At 46.8% G+C, this 17,227-nt stretch overlaps 1 protein-coding gene across 2 annotated transcripts in view; it reads left to right on the top strand.

Annotated features, from left to right (window-relative positions):
- SLCO2B1 (solute carrier organic anion transporter family member 2B1) overlaps positions 1-17,227 on the top strand; it is a 119,866-nt gene that overhangs the window by 12,424 nt on the left and 90,215 nt on the right. For both annotated transcript variants that reach the window (XM_025193034.1, XM_025193033.1), the window contains exon 2: positions 9,372-9,468. In XM_025193034.1, the coding sequence (XP_025048819.1) occupies positions 9,388-9,468 (81 nt within the window). In that variant the 5' untranslated portion in view covers positions 9,372-9,387. The remainder of the gene's footprint in view (positions 1-9,371; positions 9,469-17,227) is intronic.

Raw genomic sequence — 17,227 nt, 5'->3', positions numbered from 1 at the left:
ACTGGTGACGCGTAGTATGGTAAATTAAAGGCCTGCATTGATGGACCCTAGAGAGAGCCACATCCAGCCCTCCCAGCCTAAAGGAAGGATCACTGGGCACATCTACATGTGCATTAATGCAGAGCAATCAACTCTGATGCTTATGTGCTGGAGTTTATTGCTCCAGGGTTTGCTGTTTGAACGTGCGCCCAGGACTGCAGCATATTGAGCCAAGTTGGAGCAGCCCCAGCTGGCAGGGGGACCCCGGACCCCGGGCAGGGAGGTTAGCCTGCCAGCCCAGGGTTGCTCCGACACAGCTCGGTGTGCTGCCGAGGGGCCGACTGGGACATGGAGATGCTCCAGGGCAGGGCTAGCCAGCAGGCAGCCCCCTCTCTGCAGCACCCTTGTGCCCCATGAGCATCTACATGTGCAGTGCTGCAGAGTAAAAAACTCCACAGCAGGGTACACTTGCATTTACAAGTACTACCTTGTTGCGGAGCTTATTAGTTTCCTTGGACCTAACAGGGCTACACATGTAGATGCCAAGACATTTACTGTGAAGCTAATTAGTGAACTCTGCAGTAAATGTCTCATGTAGATGTGCCCACAGAGGCTCAGTATTTCCTGAGAAACAGAGGAGAAACTGGGAAGACAAAGAATTTGCAGAAGTCCTTATCCTCAGTGCTCTTGGGTTAGTTTTTCACTTGGGGTTCATTGGAGGAATGACAGCTTGCCCCATGCAGTGGTATCTAAAATCCTAAGGCAGCTCACAGAGGTCCCCGTGCCTGGCACACTGGCTCTTCATGCTTGGTTTTTCAGAAGGATGAACTGTCCTCAGCCTCTTAGCGGGCACGTCTACATGTGGGCATTAACTGCGCAGTAACCAAAATGACTGCGCAGTACGGGCATGCATCTATACGTGCACACCTGTACTGTGCAGGAAATATGGCAACTTATGCCGACCTGGGTATAAATTTGATACCTGTGTCATGCGGGTATCAAATTTACACCTTATTAGTTACTGCACAGTAACTCATGTCTAGATGCCTTACTGCACAGTAACATTACGTGTGTGGACTGACTCGGGACTAACTTTAGTCCCGAGTCAGTCCACACACAGCGTTCATGCACTTTAACACTTGCACGTGTAGAAGTAAGTTCCTGCTTACTGTGCAGTAACTTTAAGCCGGCATAAATGCATGTGCAGACACACCCAGCTAATAGCTGGCCTACTCCTCCATGTCACGCTGGCCTGGTTCAGTTAGATGCTGTACCGTCTACAAAGCAGAAACAAGGCATGCATGTTTCCAAGGACTTTGAGCCCTCAGTAGTGCAAATATTGTCTCCTGGAGCTCTGACAGAGGTCGCATACAGTGAAACTGGGCTGCCTTTGCATCTGGTTATACTCTTTTACCCCCTGTCATTCATGTGGAAAGTCCCTACTAGTTTTTCCGGAAGAAGCACTTTTACTTTGAGAGACCAAGTGTTTACTTTCAAGCATATAAGTAAATAGTGTTTCCACCCCCCCGCTCCCCCCCCACCCCTGCACTTCATCAGGATGCAGCAGTGGTTTAATAGGTTTTGCGCTTGGGTCAATGACACTATTTAAAATTATTGATCCTTCTACCGCTGCCATCTGTTTTTTGGATACTGCCTCATGCTACAGATTTTCCTGAGCTCCCTCCCTCCTCACACTTAACAAATAAGTCAGGACTTTTTTATTATGAGGAGGAGATGGGGGAGAGGTGAATGCAGAGTTGGGTAATAAACTGCAGTTTGGGGGAATAAACACTGAGCTTGGTCTCTGCTGGGCAGAGACAGCATCTCTCTAAGATTATTAATGCGTGCAAAGATTAAATCTATGGTCAGAAGCGCAGTAAACTCATGCAAGCTTTGGGGAATAATAGAAGTGTACTGGCACTCCAAAGTGCCTTAACAGCCTTAACCCTATGCCAGTTTACACCCAGAATGACTTAATCCATTGCAGAAATGCAGTCATCTCAGGTGTAAAACGTAGCTGCTCCATAGTGAAAAGTTACCCTCTACCAAAGTTTGGGACTGGAAGTGAGATCTGAGACTGCAATGCTTTGAAATGAAGACTTTGGTGACAGAGAACTTTCTAATTTGGCTATGCGCTAATGCGGTTGGGTCTTGTACGGGCTTGTTCATCGCACAGCAACCGAGTGGACACCCAACGGCATGCTACAATGCCTCTTGTGTCAGGCAAGGTATGCCCCGCTCCACTCCCGTGGCTACCAGTCCCCCCCCCGCCCCAATCTCCACTGCACAAATATTGAAGTAAGCTTACTACCTAGAGTCCATGATAATCAGACACTGCCAGTGCATTGGGATGTATTCAACCCACCAACAGCTTGGCTGCCCCCAAGATGCCCAGTATGGTCCACCCTTTCAAATCCCTTTGACTTTTCATTCTTCATGCCAACGAGTAAGGAAGGATCAGCACAAGCACCAATGAATCTCCATATCATCTCTGGCTCTACAGTCAGTCAGCCAAGATTTAACTGGTCACGCCGTTATGGGGCACTTCTCAACCGTTTTCGACCTGGACAGTGTCCCTCAAACCTATACCAATGGGGCCTTCGGAATGACGACAAATGCTCTCCTGGGCAAGTTCAAACCATGCCCCTCAATGTTGACTAATTTACTGTGCGACCTGACAGACTTCACGCTGCTCACGCTAGTGATGACGTTGCCTTAAAATGGCTGAAACAATATGCTGAAACCACATATGCTAAATAAATCAGGTCTGGGACTTGAGGAAGGCATAGTGTAGCTGCAAGCAGAATTGAGTGTCCCTTACAGAAAGGGCATATCTTCAGTCTCCACAAGCAGTCACAACCTTAGCATTGCAAGCCATGTTAAAGGCAGTGCCTCTGATGATAAATAGCTATTATTCCCATGGGAAGGGACCTCATCAGAGAGAAATCCCTGAAACCCTTCCAGCATGACCTGGGTGTATCCTTCCTTCCTTGTCGTGTCCCTGCTTATCCCTACGGGTGACAATCCCATATGAGCACACACGCTAAAAAGCAGGATGCCTAACAGCAATTCGGTGGATAAACTAAGGGCTGCAAACACTGCACTGCTCTGTATAACACCTCCCAGGGAGCCACGGAAAGCAATCACACCAGCTTTGATCTGTCCTATGCCCAGCTGTTGCAGTATTAATGGGCACCTGAAAATAGCACAAGGAAATGCATTACATAGAAACCAAACCAGCCAGTCTGCACCACCAAGAGCCTCAAATATAGACTGGAGTGCAAGGGTGGATTGGGGGGGAAATTATGCAGGAAGTCTTGTATAGTCATTATTTAAATCCCCTGTGACTGAAAGAGCTCTGTCTCATACCCCACCCTGCTTTGGAAATTGCTCCTGGATCATTTCTATTGGAGAGCAAAGGACTTGCCTTTTCAAGGTGCCAGGTATTTTGACCAGAACCTCCCAGGGGAGGATTTCCCCAGCCATCTCCTACCCTCCCAAAGCCCTGCCTCAGCATTGGCTAGTTGATCTCATTCAAGGGATTGTGTTCATTACCCAATTACTCACATGGAGCTAATTAAGAAGATCACTCCTCACCTGGGGGTTGTGAAAAATGACTGGTCCATGGTACAACAGCAGAGGCTCTGATGCTTTGCTAAGCAGCGCTGTTGTGAATGTGGCCTTTGATGCCTGTCACAAAACTGAATTAAATATGAACCATATGCACACTGAATCTGCCAGAACTTCTTCTGGTACAGGAAAATCCTTGAATCATAGTCTTGATTCATAGTCTTGATTCATAGTCTTGCAAACTTGGTGGTTTCTTGGGAAAAAAGATCTTGCAAAACCACTTTGTCATGCAAATAGGCTGCAGTCTGCGTAACCCAAGCTGGCCTTTAAACTTTCACTAGCCCTGTTGTGCTACCCAGAGGGCACATCTACACAAGACGCTTTACTGCCCAGTACAGTAACTGCACGTTAAAGTGTCACCGCAGCAAAGTGTGTGGTAAAGTGTCACCGTCTACACATGCAGGCATTTACTGTGCCGTACATTACTGCTTAGCAAACTCGTGTAGAACTAATTGCACACGTAGATGCACCCAGAAACTAGTAGAAAATAGCTTCTAGCCTCCCTGCCCAACTTAGAGCTGCCCTTGTCCACTATCCCGGTCCAACAAATGAATCAAAATTCATGGCTTTGCTCTTTCAGCTGTTTCACAGTAGAGAAAAATTGATTCACGTGAAAGAGATGCCTCCTTGGTGAATCGCAAGCCTTGGGTTGTAATGTTATCAGAGCGGGGATTAGAAAGGCCAGCCTGTGCATTGCAGCGGCTCAGTATTCAGTGATTGTTTAAAACAGAGCTCTTTTATGGTGGGAAGGTGACCCTGAGATGCAGAAGTCTGACTGAACAATAAACAAGTCTTTGTTGGAAGGACGTCTTATGTGGATTAAAATGAAGCATGTGGAACTGGAATAGCAGACAGGCTGGATTGTGCAATCACACCTCGTTCTGTGTAGAGTGCCTTTCAGGTGGGGCACTTGGAATGCTTGCCAAAGGAGAGCAGAAGCACTGCACCCATTTTACAGATGAGGAAACTGAGGTATGTAGCAATGTAGTGACCTACCCAAGGACACCCAAGAGGCAGAGCCAGGGAGAACTCCAGTCCTTCCAGTGCCAGCCCAGTGCTATACCTATAGTTCACACTGCAAGCAGTTCTGGCCTGTTTTGTAGCCATTCAGAGGGTGCAGACAGAAGTGCAGTCCCCTCTGTTACCCATAGTGCTTTACAGGAAGCGCTACGAGTTACAGAAATCTCTTGGACCCAACAGATGTTCACTGTTGACCTCCAGGGGCTGGGGGATCCAGCTGCAATTTGGAGTGCCTGCAAGTCTGCAACCGCTTTCCCCTAGCCTGACCCTTCTGTCCTCCCAGCCCCGACACTGTCTTCAGAATGGGAGGGGTAAAGGGCGTGGGGAGAGCTCGCTCTGGGGTTTTTTCAGCCAGCGCTGGAGGATGGGGTGGGGGGATTGCATGCCCGAGGTGTGGGGAGGCTTCAGTCCACCTGCTCCCACCCTCTAGTGCCGGCTGAAAACCCCCCAGACAGAACTCCCTGCACTCCCTTCCCCAGCGCCAGGAGCAAAGCTGGGCTGCGTCACAGGGAGCAGGGGGCAGGCCCAGTGCATGCTGACACAAGTTACCGACGGCTTGTCTGAACTCTCATGCAAAGTGAAACTAAAGCTGGTACTTCAGCATGTACTGATTTATGGCTGTCGTCCACGGCGGTGGGGCGCATGCACGAGTGGCAGCGCAGCCTTGGTGCACGGCCTCGTTGCTGTGCTGTAGAGAGTCAGAACGAGTGTTGCCAGTAACACAAGTCTTTCGGGGGCTCGGAGGGTCATTCTCAATCCTGCCTGATGGGTTAGGCACTCCAGGCTTAACCCAGCCACGTGTCTGAGTTAGGAGCCAGCTGTGTTTTTGCAGCTGGAATGGCCTTGCCAAGGTCCGAGGCCTCCTGGCAGTATGACCCAGCCACTTCCACTGCTGCCAGCTGTGGCACAAGTGAAACTCCCCGCCACTCGGCTACGGTTTGGCACGGGCAGAGTCCCCGCTGTCAACCCCCCTCCTCCCCCTTGTCTGCAGGCTGAGTCCAGTGACTCCATGGGCCAGATCTGGCCCACGGGCCATAGATCCCTGACCCCTGGTTTTAACAGTTCAGTAACCCCACGGAAATTGGAAGAAAAGGAGTATGCTTTTCTCTCTACTTCTCTCTCCTTTCACTGTATTCTAATAAGAAAACTGCCTGTTTTGCAAAGGAACACGTCCCCTGTCTCGTCTCTGCATCTCTCCCTTCCTTAGAGACTCAGATTGGGGGAGGGATCTTGCCTTTCTCTAAAATATTTCATCCAGAGCCCGTACTACATTGCTCTGTCTCTACACGAGAACCATTTGTTCATTAGGGAAGGACTGCAGAACGGAGGAGAGTGCTTTTATACAGCAAGCCCAGCCCGCTGGAGGTGGTTTGACTCATTGGAGGAAAGCTAAATGCTTGTATATGCGGCTTGGGGAGGGGAGCGTGGTAACCTGGCTGGCTTTCGAAGGAGAGGAGAACCAGTGGGGCATTAATGGCCGTTGCAGTGACTCGTTTAAATTATTTCTTCCTTTTGCATATGAGCATCCATCAATGTAACCTCATCTATTTAGTTACCCGATATTCCCTTCGCTCACAAAGGAACATTGTGCTTAAAAATGACATGAAAACCGGCAGATTTACCTTGTTATGACTCGTGCCTTCGTCACCAAGATTAGATTTAACATGATGGAGTTTGGAATATCTCTAATTAAGGTTTCACCCTTTAAGCTGAGTTACTTTCACATCTTGGGCCACACACAACTCAATATTGAGTTGTAAATCAAGAAATCTAAATTTAAAAAAAAAAATCTGTTTTAATGAGCTGTTTAGCGTGCATGTGGTAACGGAGCAGTTTTGATCGGATCTCATGTCAGAGACGCTGTATTGCGACTCTGTTACTAGTTGCCATAAAGGGTGAGGGGGACTGGTGTACAAGAAAGGGATGATCCAGGTCTAGTCAGTCAAGGATTCCTCGGATGCTATTTGCTATTTGGGGGTTTTCCCTGATATAACGAAAACCTGTCTACTACGATAGGTTTTGTAAAACCTTTTAAAAAAGAAGTTGAACTATTTCAAACTCTGACTGCTTTCAAAGTGGACTAAGAGGTTAAAGGGGTAGTGAACTAAAATGTGAGGGTGGTAAAGAGGAACAGACTTTGTGCTTGCATCTGGAAGTGAACACGCAACAGCAAATGATGAAGGGGGGGTGCTCTAACTTGCACCTAAAGTGCATAACAACACAATAAATGCACATAGCACTGCATACTGCGCCATAAAAATCTGTGCATTGGGCTCCTTTTACTCTTTGACCTCCTATACGTTGGCACCCATCCTGCCACTGAGCACCATTTCTGAGACTATCCTCAAATTCTTATCTAAATAAGCAAAGACTATAGCTGTAAATAATTCATCACACACTGCTTCTGGAGCATTGGACATTGGAGTATAGACATAAATCCAATGTTTTTACTACTGCATCTGTCATTTAACCTTTCAGTGCTTGGCAGGCCATGGATGCTTTGGACGCTTTAACTTAGCAATAACTTAATTTTTTTAAAATCCCATCTTCTGTTTTGCTGCAGCACTGCCTGTGCTCTGGAAATATGTACTCATTTTATACACGACAACTGAGAACTTATGAACAGGCGTTGCTTGGTTCACGCTCCTGTATTTATGATCCCTGTGCAGTGCCTTGAAGAGCTGTATGCACATGGCAGTTAAGCCAACCTCTGATCCGACTCGAGATGGCCGGGCTTTGCAGCAACAGTAAAACTGTTCATTTGATCCCAATTACATTAGCCGCTCGATTTCCTATCCTCGGGAGGGAAATAGAATTATAGAAAAACGAAGCATAATTTAAAGCGCCCGCTTCCCAATTTGCACTAGAGTTTATGGCAGCTGCTGCACAGAAATACTCAACAAGGAGACGGGATCATTTATTAGAAGTAAGCCCAGGGAAGAAATTGCCAGGCAAGTATAGCTAATAAGCTTAACGAGCCTCCAAACCAAACAGCTTCCCGAACGGGAAGTCTGGATCTGAAAAGCGGAAGGAAGAAATCGGCTTTCTGCACATCGTGCAATTTAGATTTCACCAGAGAGAAAATAACCCCGGGCACAGCCGATCTGAACTGTTTAGGAGGTCTGTGGTTTGGGCTCCAAAGAGTTTGGGTCAGATGAGCCATTTTCGTTATGATACAGCTCCATTTTGAAGAGTGCCTTTCATATATACTGCACCCCCCCACTCCCCTTCAAAGATTTATAGTAAAGCTGAGGGAGTTGGATACTGAAGCTATTTTCGTGGCGAGATCAGAAAAGGCTAGAAATGAAAATGAAGCAGACAGCAGAGGAGGCCCAGACGGCATCGATGGGAGCATATGAAGGGATAGGGGAGAGTGTGCTACACTCATCCAACTTAACTCCAGACCCATCATCTTCTTTGTGCCCGCAGCCAACCCCAGCTAAAGGGAGGCCATCTTCTCCACATCCACTTCGTAAGGTCAAGGCCAAGTATTTCTGCATCCATCAGTCAGGGTTTTAGGGCTCTGCAGCCACCCTGCCTGTTGAAAGGAAAGGAAGGTGGACGTCCAGCCTCCATTCGCTCAGGCGTTGTGCCTGTACCCAGCTCAGACTTCATGGAAAGACATGACCTGGACTAGCACCTTCTCCAAATCCTCTTCAGCCGATGGTGGTCGAGCTACAATTTGGGATGGAGGCCTAGCGATCACTCTGGGAGCGCCCTGTCCTTGAGTCGAGGAAAGCCTGGACCCGGCTCAAACATTAGGCTGATATTCAGCTTGGTCCTGTCTCAACCTCTCCTTCCCTCCTAATAACGCCCTGAGCGTCTAGGTTGTCTTCCAGGATATCGGTAGAAACCCTTGTCTTGATGAACCTCAAAGAAAAGGCGTGAGTGATACAGATCTCGTTCCCATGAGGTATCCCATGAGATACCTCATCCCATGATGAGTACCATAAATACCTACGCAGGTAGGTTAAATAGATGGTACGGCACAGTGGAAAGCATGGAGACAGCAGCCAAATCCGGTGTAATTAAGTAGTAGCGCCACTGAGGCCTGGGGAACAACAAGGCGGTAAATACATTGCACGGGAAGGGAGGGGGAGGCACAGCAGATTTCCACCCCTATCTATGCAGGTCTCTCCCGAGACCAGAACCTGACCCAGACATCAGAGAAGCAGGTGCTGGGAGGGACGGTCATCTAGTCCAGCTCCCAACTGGAACGATCCTTGCACCCTCGTAGCTGAAATATGCTGCGAGAATTGGGAAGACCAGAAAAGGCCTATATTAAGTGCAAAGTTGATCCAAGTGACTGGGGAGATGGAGCAAAGTCCTGCGAGGCAGACGGAGAGACAAAGGGAATAGCGAGGAGCGATGCTGGATAGACTTGCCGGGGCAGCGAAGCCTTCAGGGAGGAAGGAGGGCAGATGGGAGCCGGACTTCTGTCTCTGGGGTCTGCCTCGCAGCTCACATTGTGGCCTGGAGAAAGCTGTTTACTCAGTATTTTGGTTTCCTCACCAGTAAATCCCCTTATCTCTACCATGAGCTTGGCTTAGATGAGGTTTTGCAGGCACAAAGTGCTACGTAAGTTATAAATATTGAGAATAATTTATAAACACGGCTTCTGGCCACGCACCGGTCATGTGGCTATTTACAGAGCGCCTCTGGATTTTGCGGCACCGTGCCAAACGGACAAACTGAGCGCACTTAGCAATGTGCTGAATGGCTTTTTTTTCTTTTTTTGGCAGGCAGGTACATGACAGAATGACAGCCACCGTTACAAAGGACAGCTGTCAGGATCAATCCAGAAGAACATTTTACAAGAGTCCATTTCTCAGCATCAAGGTAAATGCCTCAAGCTTTCCCTAATCTCCCTGGGATTACTGGCCACGAGAAAACAGGAGGAGTTTGGCTTCCTACTGGAGGCATCCATATTTCTTTCTTTTCATGAGATTTATTGTTTTAAAGCTTGGGGAGGGAGCTTTCTCCTCTCAGAAGCTTACCTAAATCAAAAAGTGCTGGTCACCTCAAAAGGAAATATTGCAGAGACGATGCTCCGAGACGTGTTTTGCTTATAGCATTTGCAGCTTTTTACCTTCCACGGTTAAGCTCTCAGCTCTTGCACCGAAGCCGGATTTTCGAATGAGCTCAGGTGCAGATCCTCAAAGACATTTAGGCAGTTAATTTCCATTGAAATGAATGTGCTAGTCACCTAAATACCTTTGAAGATACAGGGCACAGCTCCAACTTGGATGCCTAGTGTAGTGCCATATTTTCAGACGTACTCATCACCTAGTGTAGACAGAAGGCAGGGCAGGGCAGCATCTAGAAACTAATTGGTTTAGAGAGGCATATGCTTTAATAGGAGTCAGCCTATTTCCCGAAAATATGGGTATTTGGGTTGGTGTCCGGCCAGGAGCTGAGCTCTTTTGAAAATCAGGTCCCGTGTATCTATAACTAATGCTGTAACCCTGCTAACGAGTATGTTCATGAGTAACTTTACGCATGGGGATAGTCCCTTTGTCTTTAGTGGGATTGCTCTGCTCCAGTGGGTAGCCTTAACCATGGATGTAAGTGTTTGCAGGATCAGACATGCGGCTGATGGCCCTTTCTGGGGGAGGTTCCCTTCATGGCTAGCAGCACTAACGGAAGAAAATGTGTCCTGGCTTAAGAAGTGAGGGGTAGATAGGCATGTTAGTCTGAAGTCAAGCAGAAGGCAGGTTAGATTTGCACCTGATGCTAGCCCTACATGTGCACTTTAATGTGAATTAGCCTATTTTAAGATGCATTAAAGCACCGCTAAAAAAATGTGCGATTTAGTTCACGCGCATCAAAATAGGCTAATACGTATTAAGGGTCACCTAAAAAAACCACGCTCTTCAGTAGATGCATATTAAGACAGGCTAACGTGCATTTACCTAGTATCTCAGGTATCCTGGTTGTAGCCATATTGATCTAGAGGAAAAGGCAATCAGGACTTGTAGTAGAGAATTAAAGAAATTAAAGACTTGTTTTGCAAACATCTTGTTGGTTTAATAAAAGATACCATCTCTACTATGAGTCCTGATTACCTAGTATCTCAGAGCATTTTTACTTGTGCTTTGAGATGCAGTGTCGGGTGCTTTAATTAGCGAGCTGCGCTAATTGAACACGCTTGCGAGTCATGAGTATCAGCATCCTCACGCATCCCTGTGCTGAAAAAATGGCAGCAAAGCACTTTGAACTAAAGTGTCTCAAACATGTTTTATTTCAGAGCGCCCCACTGCCACGTTTTCAGCGCAGGGGCGCGGGGGGATGCTGACACATGACACAGGAGGCTGCTGGAGCACATTCATTTCTGTGCTCCAGCAGATTCGATGAATCAAGTCTGCTCCAATGCACTGGATTTCCAGCGCGTCAGAGCAGACTCCTGCTCCACACGTCTACAGGAGCCCCACAATGGAAGTACTAGATTTAATGTGCATTAACTAAAGCACGTTAATGCACGTGTAGATGCGCCCTCTTCTGGTTCTTAAGCAGAAGGCTCATTGCATATAAGATGAGTATAACGTACAAGGTACAAATATAACCTATAAGGTTAGAATCGATAAGGTACAAATCTAACCTGCGTTCTTGCATAAGAAATCATACCACAATAATTAGACTCTGCAGCCCTAGAATATTATTGGCCCGGTACATTTCCAAACCAGAAATGGTTGTATTAATGAGAATAATGTCTGCAGTTACACTAGGTAGAACAAAAATAAGGAGAAGTATTGACCGTTGTGACTCAGGCCAAAAGCTAATCACCAGCCTGCGTCAGGCGCAACTTTAGACTAATGCCCAGCATTCCCTGAATAGCTGCATTTTGGAAATGCTATGCCTGCTTCTGACACATTTGCCATTTATCACTGCAAGGTACAACCCTGCCTTAGCTAGGCTGTTGGTTTGTTCTGGAATGACAATTCCTGCCTTCTGCAATAGCTGTTATTTCTCTCATTAATATTGATTTGTATAGTTCTCTTGTTTGAACAAGATAAGTTGACAGGTACAGAGTGCTTTGCTGTGCCGGTACCCTGTGGAAAAATCATTATTTGTCGAGGCCTGTTGAACTGATTGGGAAGACTGCCCCTGACTTCAAAGGGCTTTAGGTCAAGGGCGTGCTGCGTATGGGCCAGATCAGATGCTGGTGTTAGTTGAAGCGGTACCACTGAAGTCGTAGAGTAACATTCAAGTTGTATCACCCGTTCTCTGCATATCTAAAGCAAGATTGAAAGTGTTTTTCCTTATTAACAAGGGTGCAGCTTTGGGGATTTTTTTCAAAATACAGTCTACAAAATATAGACTTTTGACAGCACTGCAATATTATTGTGTCTCTGGGGAGATTCATAGATGAAAAATGAATCAATTATGGCATAATATTGCCTAGTAAACTTGCAGCAAAAATGTCTGTTGAAACTGCTATTCTTTTCCTCTCTGCATTTTTATTATCGCATCAAAGAAAAGTTACAGAGGAAGTATGGCGAGGTCACCTTAACCGTAAAAGTCTCACTTAATGTTTAGAAAAGAGGGGTGGAAGTCCACATTTCTTATTCTGCCTGTTGGCTTCTTGTTGTGACCTTGGGCAAGTCATTTAGACCCGCATCCTGTAAAGACTAAGGTCCTGTGGAGTCCAGTCAAACTACTTATGTCCTTAAAGGGCACAACTACACGTGCATTAACATGCCATAATTAAGTTTAATACAGATTTCCCTCACTTTATGTGGGTTCTGTATGTGCAGATTTGCTCTTATGCAATGACCCTTTTTATACCAAAAATTCGTTATAAGCAAGGTAAATTCACTCTTATACAATCGGTATGGTGGAAGCCCGCAGTCAGCTGCTGCGTGCGGTGCACTGTGGGAGGGACACTCACCAAAATATAGCCTCCCGTGTGGATCTGTGCTCCTCGCTCCTTGTCTGCGACACGTGTTTCTGTAGTTGCCATCCCCGTTACGATAGTGCCCTGTGCTTGTGTGCACTGTCTGCTGTTGGCGAGTACCAAAACTATCTTGTAACAGTGGTATAAATGGGCCTGGGGGTTAGTATGGTCAAGATCTTGGAACGTATCCTGATTTGTTGCATTGTAAAGTGGGTTTCCTTTATGCGAATTCGAGTCACGCACCGTTTTCCTGGAATGCATTTACAGCATAAAGCCAGGGAACCCCGTACCTATAATAACAGGTACTAACTTAATGCGCTGTAATTGGTGCTACTGCACAGTAGCACCGGCACGCATCTTTTGGGCGATGCTTATGTGCAGAAGAATAATTGTACTTAGCATCGGCATGGCTTTCCCCGTGACACATTAATGCGCAGTAGAATTAGTCTACTGCACTTTTAGAGTCTCGTGTGGATGCACCCAAAGGTAAGCATCTGCTTAACTCTTTGAAGGATCAAGTCTTTAACCTGTCTGAGCCTTGGAACCGCTGTACCTCTTTATCAATTGCTGAAGTTGCTTATAATAATATTTACTACCTGATAGCATCAGGGTTATGAGGTTTGATTTATCTTTCTTTTTTTTTTTTAATATTTGTAAAGCACTTAGACCTTTCGACAAACGGTGCAGTCATACAGTTGGACAGTAGTACTGTTGGCTTCCTCCTCATGTGTCCTTATTACTAGGTTCAGGGACTTGGTATAGTGTGAAGTCAATCATCTGGCGTTTTGTAGATAGATCATTTGACTAGGTTATGGAGCAATATTATGTAACTAAGGTATTGATTTAAAATTCCTGGAATAAAGCAGGCATTGCCCTGTCGAATACTAAGGTTTTGCATTTTGAAATGATCTGTTAGGGTCCCTTCAGCCCTAATTTTCTGTGTTTCTCTGATTCTATGAATCTCAAATTATTTTATAAAAATTAGTGAATTTTGCCATCAGTCCCTTCTGCCATAGGAAAGATTGTCTCCATTTTGCAGCCATCAAAGTGGGAACTCGTAACTTGAAACATAATTTCATGGGAAATCTGTGAGAGAGCTAAGAATAAAGCATGGATTGCCTAACCGTGATCCTGTGATGTTGCCACAAGGGCAGAGTTTCGAGCCATGCTTTTTCTTCAAGTGAAAACACAGCAAAGTTTAACATTTTTCTATGATGCTGCTTCTAAAATAGCATGTACTGTAAATAGTTTGTAGTCTCTTGACAGAAACAACAGTCTGAGCATGACAGATGCGTGCCGAGCACCAGTCGGCCTGGAAAGCTGCCAGCCTGCAGGCAGGATCGGCTTGTCTCTTCCTCTTCCGAGACAAGAAATTCACAAAACAGTCTTCCTCGTGACTATTTCAGGCCAAACAGGTCACACTTAGCCTCCTCGTTGGTAAACTTAGCAGAGACCAGTGGCTGATGTCATGGGAGCACTGGGTTTTCTTCTTGTCCCTAGAGAAGGGACAAGTTTGGACTGAGCAGTGGCGTACCTCGGGCAGGTGAGTGGGGCCTTGGGCACCGACTTGGGGAAGGAGCCGGAAAACAACGGCTGACGACAACTGGAAGTGGATACTTCTGTGCGTGACCCCCACACCCGGGTGCCCAGCCACGTTATTCCACATCTGGAATCGAAGCACGTTGTCCGAGCAAGAAGGAGAAGCTTGTACTTGTCTCCGGTGGCTGACCTAGCACTTCTCACCAGTGCTAAAGCCAACTCCACAGTCTGCAAGAGAGAAAGAGGCATGAGCTGTTGCCCGTCCCATTTCCTAATCTCATGTGCTGCATAAAGGATGAACAAAGCAGCCCGGACTCCAAGCAAGCAAACCCTCTTTGCAAATAAATCCAGAGTCTGCTCCTAGAGGCTTGGCAAGGCTTCAAAAGACATTTGCCCACCTGACCGTCCCTGAGAGATTGTTCTTTGTCAGAGAGGAAACAATGGGTTTGTCGGGAATCCTACCGGCAATGTAAACCCCAGGAAATGTCATCCTGTGATCCGGGAGTGGAAGTCTCTCTGGCCGAGGCTGCAGCGTACCGAGCTGGACGGCTGTAAGAATAGATTATCAGAGTTACCGTGTGGATTTGTGCGTGTGGCGGGGTGGGGACTCTGCAGGGGAGGTCTCGGAGAGTTTGGTCGCCCTTTCCGGTTTTGAAATCAAGGTTCGACTTCACTAACCAGGATGCAGTTTTAGAACCAGACCGATCCCCTGCAGACAGATCTGACAGTTGCTTCGCTTTCTTTGCCTGCCCCCAGCAGCTGAACCAGCCTCCTTGACTTCTGAAATAATGAGGCCCAAGTAATAATTGCCGGATGTCAAAACGTAACTCAAAAACTTGACTCAAGCAGTCCTTCCGGGGAATGCTTCCCAGACTAAAGCCGTTAAAACACTTAGTGACTTCTGACTCGAACGCTCGCAATATGCCCACATACATAAATAAGGAGTCTATGGCAAAATTCCAGTTGATTTCAATGGCAGCAAGACCTAGCCCCGGTTTTAACAGGAATCCAAGGTGTCAAAGCCATTCTCGCGTGGGCTTTCTGAGCTCTTTGCAACACATATCTAGGCAATGCATAGCATGTACAAGCGCCCTTATTTCTTCAGAGTCACGAAACAAGTGAAAACCAAGAGCTGGCATTTCCCAAAGGGGACCTTGACTCTAAGAAGGCAGAGCCTCAAGTTTTAATGAGGCCGAGAACCACTGTATTTAAATGTTAGGGGCAAAATTCTTCTCTTGGGTGCACAGCAGCATTTCCATTGGAATGGATAGGGTTGCACCTGCACAAACGGGAGAATTTGCCATTACACTTTGCAACAGCAGCTATCAGACAGAGTACACCAAGCCTGCTTAGGCAGGCTGTTTTTTTTAATTGCTTCCATGAACGTGACGACATTGAAGATGGGCGGTATGGGGTCTTTCGGCTGCAGCACAGGGCTGGACACCATGGCAAATAGCTTCCATAGTGACTAGTTAATTTGGATTCTTAACCAGGATCAACTTCGGGGCCTGATTTTCAGAGGACTGGTGCCCAGTACTTTCTGAAAATCAGGCTCCTTAGAAATGTATGAAGCTGAAAAGTCTGAAGCACCCCAAATCCCTGATCACTTTCAATAATCCTGACAAGCTGCAGTTCTTATATCTGAAAGGGATTTTTTTCCACTCTTTTCTTTTTTCCTTTCCTTTCCTTCTAGTTTACATTTCTTCTTCTTTTCTTTTCTTCTTCTTTTCTGGTATTGACTTTCTTCTGAAAACCACTAGACATGTTTACCTATGCATCTTAATGCTTGGTAGACTGTTTCGCTGTGCATTAAAGCATCACCTAAAAAAACTGTGACATTACGGTAATGCACAGTAAAATACTCTACTGTGCATTAAGCGTCATTCAAAACTCATGCTTTAGCACAACCAAATGTACATTAATTTAGTACCTCACATTGGAGGTACTAAATTTAATGCGCATTAGAAAAGGCACATTAATGCACGTGTAGACCTGCCCTCTGTGAGTCGGCCTCTACCAGGCCAGGATACACTGGTGCTCCCAGTAACTGGCAGGTCTTGCCCACATGCTCAGGATTAAACCAGTGACCATATTTGGCATCATGAAATAACTTTTCCCCAGGTCAGACAACTGGGGCTTTTTTGCCTTCCTCTGTAGTGTGGGGCATGCTGCACTTCCTTGGTTCATCTGGACATACTTTACCTCCCGTACAACCTTCGTGGCAAGCACCTAAGGCTGTGGGGGTGCTTTTGGTTTCACTTGCTGTCTTCTAGGAGCTCTCTGAAGCTCTGCTCTTCGCTCTAAAGAGCCTAAGCTTGCCACAAGGTGTTGGCTTTGGCATGGGAGGGCCTGGAAGGGCTGCTCTTGTGGACTTCTTTGGATGAAACTTTTATTCCTTGGTTGCCTGGAGCCGCAGAGGACTGTGCTGGATGATCCAGAGTCCCTTCCGGTTCTGTTACCCACATTCTTGTTTCTCGCTCTGCTGCACTTTCCCTTGTTCAAGTGGCATATTTTCCTGAGCCAGATCGAAAATTGGACTGAAATGAGATTTAGGCAGAGTTTAGTCCTCCAAACTGATGCAGATAAAGCCCACTCCGGTGGCCACAAAACCGTGTACGTGGCTAGGATCTTTGGCACCTCCCGTTTGGTCTGCAAAGGTCTGTAGCATCTAGACTGAGACTTGCGGTCCCGCTCAGGAGCAATCCACAATGAAAACTCGCCTGCCTAACTCCCCTCCAATCTCGGCTCTGATCCCAGATGGAGCTGGGAGATGCCTAAAACTTCAGCATTGGAGCCATCAGGCTTGCCTGTGAACAGGTAACACTAGACAGCCTGAGATTCAGTCCAAAGCCACTCTGAAATGGCATCGTTGTGGTACTGTTGCCTACTGCTTGCTCATGAGTCTAGTGGTGATGGCATTGGAGCAGGAAGCGGGAGACGTGGGCTCTGGTCCTTCCTCAGCCTGAGGGATTCAACCCCAAATTTCCCACTTCCTGGGAGAGCTGTTTTTTCTGTGAGGCTGCAGACGAGCCAGGCCTCTGTAGCCACAAAGGCATTCCCCTGGAAAAGGGGAAAGCCTGGCTTCAAGTCCCTGCCTCCAGGGTGAATTCTGGGTTTTAACCAATTGCTGTTGACTTTTAAAATGTGAAACCAGCCCTGGGACTG

The sequence above is a fragment of the Alligator sinensis genome, unplaced genomic scaffold (assembly GCF_000455745.1).
Source record: "Alligator sinensis unplaced genomic scaffold, ASM45574v1 scaffold1381_1, whole genome shotgun sequence".
NCBI classification, from domain to species: Eukaryota; Metazoa; Chordata; order Crocodylia; family Alligatoridae; genus Alligator; species Alligator sinensis.
Note: the sequence above shows the minus strand (reverse complement) of the source record. Positions and strands in the feature narration are given on the sequence as shown.